The sequence below is a fragment of the Anoplopoma fimbria genome, chromosome 12 (genome assembly GCF_027596085.1).
Source record: "Anoplopoma fimbria isolate UVic2021 breed Golden Eagle Sablefish chromosome 12, Afim_UVic_2022, whole genome shotgun sequence".
In the NCBI taxonomy this organism is placed as follows: domain Eukaryota; kingdom Metazoa; phylum Chordata; class Actinopteri; order Perciformes; family Anoplopomatidae; genus Anoplopoma; species Anoplopoma fimbria.
Window position 1 is genome coordinate 13,155,067 of NC_072460.1, and position 13,373 is coordinate 13,168,439.

Sequence of the window (13,373 nt, forward strand, 5' to 3'; positions counted from 1 at the left end):
TAGTTGGATGTGTAAATAAGCAACTGTTCGCTAACAAATCACCATATCAACTGTCAATTGTTTACCTTATTGCACTTTTGCATTATCATTCTGGATTTCTTCATAAAAGGAGTATACATACGTATTAAAACAAACGTATCAGGCATAAATTATTATTCCTAGCGAAAAATTGTCATCTGAAAATTAGAAAATGTCTAGAGGGGATCATTAAGTCATCGCTGTTGTTAAAATAAGCCACATAATAAAAGCCTTCACTGGCTCCTGAATTTCTATATATATTTTTTAAATAGGATTATGGTTAAAAATGGAGGATGCAAACTTGGCAAGATACTAAGAACTTCTTGTTTTTGAACACAGGCATGTTATTATATGGTGGGGTGTTTGAAGCACATTCCTGTCAGTGCAGTGAAGACAGCAGTCCACAGGGGAAAGAGGAAAATGAGAGGTTTAGCAAGAAACAGGAAAACCGCTATGAGAACACATTCCAGGCAGACCCTGTGCGGGACAATAAGGGGTGGGACAAAGCTGTATACTATTTAAACATCTGTAATCTTTCCCTTAGATCGGGACTGTAGACAAGAACAATCAACGTTCATACTTGGGACTTGCAGAGAGCTTTTAATTGTGTGGTTCCTAAACGCGGAAGGAGTCTGGTCTGGTTCCAAACCGACGACGATGTTGTCGTTTTTATCAGCGCAGATTTGGACTGAGATGAGATAGCTGCGTCCTGCCAGCACACAGCTGCCTGTTCTTTTCTTCTTTTTTTTTTTTTTTTTTTTTTTTACTTATTTCACAAGTAGAGGTATCGCTTTTTTTTGTTAAACAAGAGGGCAGTTTTTCATTTTCGCTGGAAATAATAAGGGGGGGGAAAAAACTGCGGTGGAACTTTTCCCAGAGACGGCGGGTTTGTTTGTTCTTCAGCGAGGCAGGAAAGGATGTGAACATCTGCAATTGAGCAGTTAATAAGAAAAGTACAACGATTTGACTCTACTCTCGAAATGGAGCCAGTTGAGTTTTACTTTTGATTTGTAATACTTTGGCCACGGAGGGAGCGATACTTCAATCTAGCCGTGATATGGAAGACGTGTGACGTTTGAGTCTGTCAAGTTAAAAAAAAAAAAAAAAGGCGAGTATAAAAACAGGTAGGCTGATGCTGGAAATCATTATTTGCTCTTTTCTCTGTGTGTTTTTTAAGTTAAGTTGTTATAGTTAACACTGGACGCTAAGTCACCTTTGACATCACTCCACGTGTTTACAGATGTGAACCAGCAGGTGTCAAAAAGTGGCCTACCTGAGCTAAAGCTAAAATGAACAGCAGTGAATGATGTTCTTGAAACCATATCCTGTGTCGTTATTAATATGAAAATAATTTGGTAGAGATACTAAATCAAATGTGTTTAACTCCAGTCTATAGGCCTTCTCAAGCACAATGTGGAGGTCTTTTTTACTTCACTTTAGTGTTTCCATTTGATTCTGCTCAACACATTTCACACTCAATTATTGAAGTAGTTTGCTTATTTTTCAAATCCACTAAATTTATTTTAAGGCTACCTATAGTTACATGTACAACTACTAGACCGATTAATCAATAAAGTTGATCAATTAACAATATTAGCTTATTGCAGATGTCAAAAAGAGACATAGCATAGATAAATGCAAAATATTCATATTCGGTATCAGCCTCAAGAATCCTGTATTGGTCAGGCTGTAATTAAGAGATACTTTCACAGATTAAGCAGATTAAAATGTATTACCATCTGAAAATTATGAGCTGTTATAGATTAAATTACCCAAAAGGATTTGAAAGAGTTAAAAGTAGCTCCCCCTCAACCAGTTAATAAAAATGCTGCTTGAATAAGAATGCATCAGTAATAATAATCAAATTATAAAATGCATGATAATGGATCACTTCTGGATCATTCTGCTGCATAGTGGGGGTGTTGTACATCATAAATACATATGTGTTTTTTACTTAAAGTGAAACCTTAGGTATAAATCTAAGTCTACCCATTGCATAATTTAAAAAAATGCCAAAAAGTAGGCAAGCGATAAAATCACGCCCACTTTGGTTTGATGAAAGCATAGACTGTATATAAGAAGTAGATGTAGGCATCGTGATGTCAGCCATTGGTTTGTGAACTGCAGTTATGAAGCCTCGAGCCCGGCGATTTTGCGGTCACCATCTTGCCTTTGCCATGTTCTTTTTTTCGCTACCGATTGATTAACAGAAGTAACTATATTTGGATTGTGGAGGAGTGATGTAGTGACGCAGGATATGGCTCTTGTAGCGACAGGACTTGTCAATCACAGTAAGCCCACCCTGAAGCATTCTCCACTTTATGGTCTATTTGACTCTAAGTGGGACAATAATTTGCTAAATGAACATCATCCGATTGAGACCACAGTCTCATGCTTACCATGTTTACTGAGGTATTAAATCAAGTGACAAGTAGGCTCATTTTCTCATAGTCTTCCAATCAATCTGGGTTATTTTTGCATCCAGAGGAGTCGCCCCCTGCTGCTTAGTAGAGAATGCAAGTTTAAAGACACTTCCGGCTTCACTCGGCAGACCTTGGAGGTTGCCGCTTGGGTGAAACCCTTGACCCAACGTTGACAAATATGAAAGCCAGAGCTGATGACAGCTAGTTACAGTAGTTTGGAAAAAAGCGATTTGGCATGGAGCACTGAATTTAATAGATTTACTGTTTATCAGACCACAAATGAGACAAAAATGTGAACGTAGTCCCTTCGCCTTACTCCCAGCCACTGGGAGACTGCTTTGCCAGGAGGAGAGCGAGTTCTAGTTTCGAACGCGGACTATCGCAGCTACAGCAACTCAAATGAAGCCAGGAGCTTTGAGCCATTTCCAACCATAAGTAAGAAAGAAAGAAATGTCAATATTAAAACCAGCATTGGTGTGTTTCATCACAATACAGTCATACCATTTAGTTTATAGCTTAAAAGACAAATTAAAGTTTGCAGTTACTCTTTAAAGTAAGATTTTAAATGTGATTCCACTTTTACATTGTTCTATGACTACTTCTGCTCAAGTAAATAATCAGAATACTTATAAATCAATGACCTGTACTTTGAGGTAAAAGTTCATCCCTCTTTCCTCTCATTTGCAGAATTGGCATATTTGCTGGAGGTGTTGGTGCATAGCTTATAACATGAATCAAAGCTGCATTTCTCCTTCCTGTATGCTGTTTACTCGCCACTCTGTTTCAACCAATCCTCCCCAGACACACGCACACAAGAGACATTTTCCCTTTTTGTGTATAGGCCATGACAGAAGTCACAGTCTCTTTGAAGGTGGGTAGCTGATGTCAATCAGGGACATCAGAAGAGTGTTACTCATTCTCACACCCATACCTACATGTATTTGTCACTTTTATTTCTTCTGCCTTGGAAAAAAGACAAGATATGTCCTTTTCTTCCACAGACCTGCATTCATCGTAGGTATGCATGTGAGAGTATGCAGACAGTAACTGAGCCATAAAGCCTGCCAAGCCTAGCTTTGTCTGTGAAATGGAGATACAATCAGTCTGCTGTGTGACTAGCAGACAGTCACAAAAGGTTATTACCATTTAAAACACAGTGTTTTACATGTGTGGCTATGTCATTGAAAAGAAAAGAATGTGATGTTGTCTTGCCATATAAACCACATAATAGAAGCTTTTACAGTAACAGTGCTTAAAGTAACTTTCCAGAGTTATAGGACTTTTTGGTATGATGAGGCCCAGTTGAGGGGCCGTTGGACGCTGCTGCGCTTTGCCATGCCCCCACAATCCACCACTTTAACCACACAGAGTCATCCAGATGGAATGAGAGATCTGCCTCCCAGAGTTTAAGCTCTGTAGATGAGAGGAAGAGATGACAATGGATCTTTCCCCCTTGGGTCAGGGGGGTGTAGCATTGGACAGAATGGAGACAAACAGGAGAGAGCTAAGGGAGGAAGTGTGCTGGAATCTAAAGTCAGGCTGCCTACGATGGAGGACGTGATTACTGCTATATCCTATGTTAGGATGCTAAAAGTGATAGCTAGAGGAAATACGACACAGTCATGCTCTTCCTCTGGGAATAATTTCATGTGCGGGTGGAGTAGTGTTTGGGCTATTCCTCCACTGGACCCACAGATTACACTGACGTGTATGCTGCATGGTACAGGAAGTGCTTTTTTGAGGGGTAAAATATGGCTTGTGGTTTTAGTGAGGTAGAGCATCGTGCAGTGAGTTCTCATTTGTTGAGCTTGAGCCTCAAAGCTAACCCACATAGGAGGGAAGTCTAAATATAGCTAAACAGTCATTATTATCAATGCTAATGTCAAATGGAAATCTTATCTAGCAGAGATTTCACATTTGATTTGACACTTTGATGGGAAACTCCATCCGAAAATGTTCTCATTTTCAAATAAAACAGCCATGTGAATACAATAGATGCATTTTAAAGACAATAGGTTAACTTTGGAATTTTAAAAAAGCAGACACCAAGAGTGACAGGTCAGTAAAAAGTAAACTTCTTCCACTTTTCTGGTATCTCTTCAGTGACATTTGACACTATTGAAATGACTAAGGTAATGTGATGGCTTCCTGTTGTATATACTTAAATATATCTAGCTAGATGCATCACAACTAAAGGAGGATATCCGTAGTATTGAGCTGACAGGTGCAAGTTCCTCTGCCAGATGTGTCCAGTTCAAGGGTTTTTAGCTGTGTGTGAAGTAAGATTTATATAAGAATATTTGAAAGAATAAACATGTAGTAAGAAATGGTTACTCCAGAAAACTTACCTTTTTTAGAAAACATACTTCCATTGTAATTTACAGACTAGCTGAATCTAGATTCTATTTGCATAAACTTATTATTTATTCAGTATAGCCAAACAGGTTAAAGAGGTAAACCTGTTTGTCTGTACCTAATTCAATGTTCCTCACTATATATATGCCTTCAGGGCAGCTAACATGTATTACGGTTAAACAATGTAACCTGTGTTTTTCTTTAGAACCAGCATGAGTGATCTTAGAAGTGAAGTGAATATGTATTTCTATTGAGAGTTTAAGCCAAAACTAGACCTGCAAAACTTTGTAACCACATGTTATCCTGCATTGTTCTTTGGCCAGTGACACAGGGAAAAGACTCAAAAGGGCCAGTTATAGGTGTAAGCCGTCGGAACCACCTTGTATCCTATTTGGACTTCAGTCAGCCTATATGGCAGCTGTATCGTGTATCAGAATGCACACAGCCCAATTGGCAATTGCACAAATTTGAGATTTATTATAAGCCACACCCACCTCAGAGGATACAGGACAGACCTCATTTGTTGCATATAGTACAGATTGCAAGCATTATTTTCTTCTCTTACAGGCCCTAGTAGATCCTGAGTCTGAGCAAACGGTGCGAAACCACATTAGCCAACTAAACTGCCCCTAATTAAACGACTTTCAAACAACAGCATTTCCAATAGACATGCTTTTTAGGTGATAGGAATACTGATTCTATATCTACTTTTGATGATACCTTGAAGACAAAGAATAAACAGTCTAAAATGTGCACAGAACATAAAAAAAAGGAAGAGGCTTTTAGAAAACGTACATTAATTTATGGACTTCAGAAATAGCGCAGTGTAGACAGCAATAAAACAACAACATATGATCCGTTACAGTAGATATTTAAACAGTGTTTTAAACAACATTTTGTCCCTTTTTACTAATGATATAAATTAAATGTAACGTATCTAGATTACCTGGGAGTCAGGTTACAGACTAGAGTGTGCTTTAGCTGTGAGAGGCTGAGTCGTGTGTGACGGCCCTCCTGCTTGCGTGACCCTCAGCAGTGCAGCCCAAAACAATGAGCAGACCCGAGTCTCGCCGGCCAGCCGGGTGGGGCCACTCAATGGCAGGAAGCGTAGCCATCAATATTTACTTTGCGAGCAGGGTAGTTGAGGAGCCAACAGGCCTGGAGCCTGGGTAGCACAGCGCCACATGCAGTCTCAGCACAAATACACAAACACTCTGGAGTGCTGTTACAGCCTCCTTCCCCTAAGCCTCCTTTTCCCACCCAATGCAATTACAACACGGGCAGACAGGCTGGCCCTCGGACTGTTGTTTTTGACCTCATAGCTTCCTCTGCCTAAGAGTCTGGTCTTTAACCACTGCTCAACTCCTCATAGACACTATTAAGTTAGAGTCAGTTAATTCCAATCACATAGTAGTTAAAATGTCAGGGTCGTATTTTTTTCCATAATTCCCCAAATAAAATGTTTGGTTTCTCGTTTTCACAGCTCCTAATAAAGAGACAAGCCTAATTCTATGATCATTATTTGATAACATTAATTGTTATTAAATATTTTGTTTCTGTTTCACAGAGATGGGAAGCTCTGATCTGCTCACAGTGGTGCTGGTTGTGGCATGTCTGACGATCTCTGCTGTCCTTGCAGGTGAGTTGACGATCAGATGTAAAGAATCAGTGTTGGTAAGAGCATTTGTTACATTCATTGAAAGCTCCATTAAAGATTTCTGACAATGAATCACATGACTATTTCATGAAGGGGTCACTTGCACGACAGAACCCACTGAGTATGCAGCTTTTAGTTCTCAAAACATGGACAGTATGCTTCAGTCTCCTGATTCTCACCTATCCTCCAGTGAAAAACAATAGGTTGCTGTTTCCAGCAGACAAGCTCGGACAGGCAGAGTGCACGCTACCTTCCCTGCAGAAATGAATAGTGATGTGTGTGATGTGTGTTTGGCCTTGCTATTCTTTTACTTTCCCCAGAACAATCGTCAGTGGTTTCACAACTGACTATCGACTTGTAAGACGTGCCTTTCTATCAACACTGGCTGTGTGTAATTCCTTGTGCTTCAGATTCTGAAGACAATGGGAAGCTGCAGTGCACATGCAATAATGACAAAAGCACATGCGTGAACGGAACTTGCAGAGGAGACCTCTGCTTTTACACCTGGGTGAAAGGCCATGAGGAGCGGGGCTGTTTCTCCCAGGAAAACTACAAGGAGCAGTGCTACACCTCCTTCGAGCGCTTCTTTGTCAACTGCTGCAGAGAGAATTGGTGCAACGCCTACACCACACCACCTCCAAACATAAGTCAGTATCCGCAGCCTTTTGCTTTACTATATTTTAACAACACATTTATGAATCTGTGGACCTGAGCCTCTTATTTTAGAGTTATTTAGTCCTCACAGTCACACAGTTCAGAGCACATCCTGCATTACTTTGTACTGATGGGATTCAAAACTTCCCTCTAGAATCTAGAGGGAAGTTTAGAGTCTAGATAGTCACTGGTTCCCCCTTGTGGTCACTTAGAGCAAATTGAACTGTGTGGCTTATTTTGGACTGATGATGCACTTAATGTCATGAAACTAGTTTTTATGTTTCCTTTAATCCTTCCTGTCTAATGAACTTAAATGTTCCTTAAACTTAAACGTGTTTGTGTGTGTATCCAGATCCAACATCGCCCCCAGAGGTCTATCGCCCAGAGCTGTGGATCACGTTGTCTTTGCTGCTGTTAATCATGATTGCCAGCATGTGTGGCCTGGTGCTTTTCCTGCGCTTCCGCCGTGCACATGGCAAACTGACAAACGTCGAAGAGCATGATGTCACCATGCTCAAGGTTCCGAATGGAGATGACCCCACATACGGCGTAAAGACATTTGATGTTTGACATAACACACAATACCATCAAAATTTGTTAACGTTTTTTGAGTTCTCGCATTTTGATTATTTCTGTGTCTTTGTCTCAGGATATCTTTGATGAGTTCTGCACATCAGGGAGTGGGACGGGGCTGCCTTATCTGGTCCAAAGGACTATGGCCAGACAAATATCACTTGCCCAATGTGTCGGTAAGTCTCCTTCCTCACCACTGCTGCTCTTCTTTGTCTTGTTTTGTTTATTACTTTGCAGTTGAGTAATGGTCGCTCTGGTTTCCAGGTAAAGGCAGGTATGGGGAGGTGTGGAGGGGAACTTGGATGGGTGAGAGTGTTGCTGTCAAGATATTTTCCTCAAGGGATGAGCAGTCCTGGTTCAGAGAGACGGAGATCTACAATACTGTACAGCTGCGACATGATAACATACTGGGTAAGGCAACAGATAAAAGTTGTTTTTCTTGTAATATGTTTTCCGTGCAAAGAAAGATGCAGTGTTATTTTTTAAAAGCATCAGACGTTGAAATAGCTATCTCCTATTCTTGCTTTAGGTTTCATTGCCTCAGACATGACATCCAAGAATTCCAGCACCCAGCTGTGGCTCGTCACCCACTTTCATGAGCTGGGTTCCCTCTACGACTTCCTGCAGTACAGCAGCTTGGAGCCTGAGGGCTGCCTAAAGATGTGCCTGTCTGTGGCCTGTGGCCTGGTCCACCTTCACACTGAGATTGTCAGCTCCCAGGAAAAGCCAGCTATCGCCCACCGAGATCTGAAAAGCCGAAACATCCTGGTAAAGCGGAACGGACAGTGCTGCATCGCTGACCTAGGTAATCTGTTAGAGTTGTAGTTATATCTGTTTCAAACTTCTGCTGATAGTTATGATCATTGTATTGAAAAAAAACAGCTGTTTCATGCTGATTTTGGTATTCACTATAAATTGAAATGTTGCATCTGTTCGCTGTGCCTACTCTCATCAGGTTTGGCTGTGATACACTCTCAGTCTCATGACTACCTGGATGTGGGCAACAACCCTCGCGTGGGGACCAAACGCTACATGGCTCCTGAAGTGCTGGATGAGACTATTCGTATGGACGTCTTTGAGTCCTACAAGCAAACTGACATCTGGGCCTTGGGCCTGGTATTCTGGGAAATTACCCGCAGGACAATAGTGAATGGTAAGAAGATAATAGACAATTATTTGTTTCTGGGTACAAAGCAAGGAAAAAGCCTCCTGGAGCTCTTTAGAAAAGACCAACTTTTTCTTTGGAATTACAGCAAACCATTGGTGTACTGATTTTGTCGGAGTCCAAAGCGTCATAGCAACAGCCTTGACAACACAGTGATTGGTTGACAAACGGACAAAATTCTGACAAATCAGTGTTGAATTCAGACGGGAGTTGCATCTTATGTCTTTATATTGAGTTTGGGAATAATGATTGGGAAAGAGCATGATAAACGTCTATGCAAGCGCTGAAAACAATATTATTATTATTTTATTTTATTTTTGTATTTTAATTGGGGTGAAAATTGAGACATTTTAGTGGTTTACACATATTTGTCGAGACTTGGGACACCCAGCTGGAAACCAAGACAATCCCAGACAAATCTGAACTCATGGTCACATTAATTTGTATATCAATCTATCTTTTAAAAGTTGATGTATTGGGCGAAGCGATAGCTGAGTGGCTAAGGCGCATGCCACATGGGCACAAATGCCCCAGGCAGTGAGTCCCCGGTTAGTTGCATGTCATACTTTCCAGAGATTTTCTAGGTCTCTCCAATATCACTATCAAATAAAGGCAATGCTCAAATGCTTTAAAAAAAATAAAAAAATTGATGTCAGATTCATCAGGCATATGAAAGAGAAATGTGTTTTCTCTGTCATGTCTATCTGTCTGTGTATACATAAGAGGCAGTCAGTCCCATGTCTCTCAGCACTCCAGTGTTTTCCCAGTGTGTGTCTGTCTCTACTATCCTCTCTCATGATTAGCACTGCAGTAATTATAAACAGTCTTATCTGGTGTCAGCACTGTCTTGTACATAGTCCAGATGCAAGCACACATCCAAGTTCAAATGACCACGCACACACAAAGGCACAAACACACTCCAGATGGATAGACATACATAACTTTGACACACACACAGACACACTTAGCCATCCAGATCTCCATCCCATGTATTCGCCAGGGAATGGATATCTTTCCCTTGTTTAGCCAAACATACTTTACAAAACTCCCACAACGGACTATCGCAATTTCCAAGTGTGCTATTTCAAGCCTTGCATGAAAAGGAATGTATGTTCGGAAACTGTTTGCGAAGTTAAATTAGAGGTATAACGGTTATCTACGCATGATGTTGATAATGGGTTACAATATAATGTAATAACATAATAATAACATTACAGCACCCACCGAATCCCCTCAAACTGGATAAGAAATGTGACACGAAATCTTTTTTCTTTTTGGGATTGTTTTAGGGATCGTGGAAGAGTACCGACCTCCCTTCTTTGACATGGTTCCCATAGATCCCAGCTTTGAAGAGATGAAGAAGGTGGTGTGTGTGGACCAGCAGAGGCCCAGTCCGCACAACAGGCTCCATTCCCACCCTGTAGGCCATCGGATGACACACACAGAGACACACACTCATGCTCACACAAGTGCAATTATATTTTCCAGGGCTATTATAATCTCGGTACAGGTTATCACCACTTCCCACCTTTAGCACAAACATATTTTTTAATATGCAAGAAACCACATCTAAAAAGACACCTGATAATAGAGTGTAGGGAACATACTCTGCAGGACACACAACAGTGCCACACATGTTTCATTCTACTGGGATGGCCAGATGGTTTATGACATTTGTCTTTATGTTTCCAGATTCTGTCGGCCATTGTGAAGATCATGAAGGAGTGTTGGTACCAGAGCCCACCAGCCCGCCTCACTGCCCTGCGGGTGAGAAAGACACTCTCCAAACTGGACCATGACAGTGACTTCAACATTGAGAAACTCAAACGGGACATCTAGACCAGAGCACCGGGTTGAAACGGGGACAAAAGACTGAAAAAAACAAAAGGGATTATGCACCATTCCAAAAGCACGGGGTGCATATCATTAGCATGGTTTGAGCTAATGACTCTCACAGTCACTGCATTATATTAAAATCACATGACTTTGAGCAGTAGTGTCTAGACTGGCTCCCAAGGCTATTTTTTTTTTTCTTAGTCTTACTTTTATCTGCCATATTTCCTACTTTTATCTGCCATATTTCCGGGGCCTCAGACTTAAAGGCTCCCAAAGAGAAAACTATTAAGACCCCAAAAAAATGATCAAAGTATATTTATTTTTTTATGTTCAGCTAAAGGACATTTCTTAATCAAGATAAATAAAAACCGAACAATTCATAGGCTGTTCTACACACATACGGTTTTATTCATAATTGTCTAAATCCCCTATCGTCACGACAGAGAGGAAAATCTGGCATGGCAAAATAACTCATCATTTTAATAGAGAACAGGAAGAGCACGTCATTCTGGACTTTCTCTGGAATGCAGTTAAATTGCACAATGGGTTTTCCCAATAGGAAAACCCATTGTGCAATTGTGTCCACTGATTGTGCCATATGGAAAGAGGAAATATGTAAGTAATAACATGCTCATACCAAAGCACATTACCTGTTGTGTAAGCATATTTAACTTATATAAACTTATCATTTATTATCTGCACACAGGCACATTGAGATATTTAGTTGTACATATTCTAACAGCATTGAAGCTGTTGTCTTGTTTAACCATTGATTTTATTGTAAATATATTTTTGAAAGGGCTATTATTGTCTATTATTCAACAATGAGACACATTTTATGTACTTTTTTTCCAACACAACATTTTCAAAGTATTTTTTTACATTTCTGTAGGCCAATAATGTACCATCACTTTTACTCTGGTCAGTAAAGGAACTCACAAACAGACATGTAATATTGTGTATGTTGAATAAAGGATTGTATTTTTCAACAGATTGCGATGTAGATACAATTTTGCACCACTGATGTTAGCAATTCTCTCATTGACCAGTAGAGGTCATCAGATAACAGACAAACATCTATGTATGTTGCGTTCAGTAGAGCAGCTTACTTTGGGAGATTTACTGTGATTGTACACCAGTTTTGCAATTGTGTTTTCATTTTTCGGTACATTTTTTTAAACAAAAAGTTTAGACCAACATTTAATTGCATCACTGAAGTATAATTAACAGTTATCAGTTATCAGGGGATTATTTTTAACATCTAACACACATCATATTTGAACAGCCAAAATGGCCCTTCTGTCACTTGCATGAAATGTCATAAAGATGAGATAACATGCTCTCAATTTCTCTCAGTCACACTAGCCTCAAATACTGAGATGCTTAACCAGAAAATATAAATAGATTCATGTAAGACAAGCCTGACTTCATGAATAAACATTTTATATATTTATTTGTCTGCACTATTCTTGGTGGGTATTGATTCTGTAAATAATTAAAAATACAAAACACTTTCCATTTCTCATTTTTAAAGTAAGAATGCAAATATCCACACATATCCAATCTGAGGGAGTTTCATTTCAAACTAATTTATAGATCCTGTTTGAAAAGATACTATAATTATGACATATTTAAACTACTTGTAAACACTTGTTTACTCTTCAGATGGGTCAAAAACCTAGCCACAACCATTTGGTTTTAGCTTCAACCCGAGCAGCCATAGTGTAAAATGAGCTGTCAGATTCATCTGATTTAATAAACACGTATATAACAAAAGTATTTTTGCTTTACAAATTATCTGTTGGGAGAAAAAAGCAACAAGTTTGATGCAACAAGAATGCCACACTGTAACAAAGAATACAAATAGCCCAGTGCTTGGTTAAATAATTGTATCTGCTCTTTCATGTAATATCTGCAAGCCAGTGTTTTCGTTTTCTATCTGTTGTTTTGCTCCCCCCTTATCTCTTGGTGTGTGTATGTGTGTGTGTGTGTGTGTGTGTGTGTGTGTGTGTGTGTGTGTGTGTGTGTGTGTGTGTGTGTGTGTGTGTGTGTGTGTGTGTGTGTGTGTGTGTGTGTGTGTGTGTGTGTGTTTTCTGTCTGCCTGGTTGTTGAACAAACTGCAGAGAGATAATACTCCCTCAAAGCCCCAGTCTGTCTGGTCAGTCAGATGAAGAGCTGGTTATTTTTAACACTGCAGGGGGGTTGTTCAAGTATCAGAGAGGCCTAGCTCCCCCTCTGTGAGTGCAGGAGCCCATCTCCCCTCTGTGTATTCTTTTTAACAGTGGGATCACCCCAACTGGCTCAGTAGAGACAGGGGGATTTGTTCGGCAGACAACGTACACTGAAGAAATGCTGAGATAAATTGGACAGGGCTGATGATGGATGGATGTAAAGCCACAGAGGACACTATGCAGCAGACACAATTAGGCTTGAGGATAGCAGTGAGAATGCTACCAAGAGAACAGGTGATAAAAGTAGGCACAGATAAAGTCCCAAATGTACCTGGTTACAGCCTGATTCACCTCTACTTGAGCTATATTCACAAGCAGTGGCTGCTGGGTGTGTTAGTGGGGCGTAGACAGGTCGGGTCTCTAAGCTGAGGTAAAACCCTGGACTAAACTGGACAAGAGAAACTTTTGCAATCTTTACGTCCAGGGTTATTTAACGCTCTCTCACTACAAACTGCAAGCAG

At 40.2% G+C, this 13,373-nt stretch overlaps 1 protein-coding gene across 2 annotated transcripts; it reads left to right on the top strand.

The window, feature by feature from the left end:
• The first annotated feature begins 432 nt into the window (after positions 1 to 432).
• Positions 433 to 11,670, top strand: acvrl1 (activin A receptor like type 1). 2 transcript variants are annotated; one of them, XM_054608814.1, is made up of 10 exons: positions 433 to 514; positions 6,364 to 6,435; positions 6,864 to 7,100; positions 7,460 to 7,656; positions 7,757 to 7,856; positions 7,945 to 8,091; positions 8,210 to 8,485; positions 8,636 to 8,833; positions 10,135 to 10,265; positions 10,538 to 11,670. In XM_054608814.1, the coding sequence occupies exons 1-10, from the start codon at positions 439 to 441 to the stop codon at positions 10,682 to 10,684; spliced, it is 1,581 nt and encodes a 526-aa protein (XP_054464789.1). In that variant the 5' UTR covers positions 433 to 438; the 3' UTR covers positions 10,685 to 11,670. The 2 variants fall into 2 exon arrangements, with proteins under 2 accessions (XP_054464789.1, XP_054464790.1); XM_054608815.1 differs by lacking the exon at positions 433 to 514 and adding an exon at positions 531 to 1,142.
• Positions 11,671 to 13,373: the final 1,703 nt, after the last annotated feature.

What these genes read in the sequence shown, in the direction of transcription:
- acvrl1 (XM_054608814.1), top strand. Translation starts at nt 439, where the DNA reads ATGAGAGGTTTAGCAAGAAACAGGAAAACCGCTATGAGAACACATTCC. An exon ending in CCTGTGCGGGACAATAAGGG is followed by an intron (nt 515 to 6,363) that starts GTGGGACAAAGC and finishes TCTGTTTCACAG; the next exon opens with AGATGGGAAGCTCTGATCTG. An exon ending in GTGCTGCATCGCTGACCTAG is followed by an intron (nt 8,486 to 8,635) that starts GTAATCTGTTAG and finishes TACTCTCATCAG; the next exon opens with GTTTGGCTGTGATACACTCT.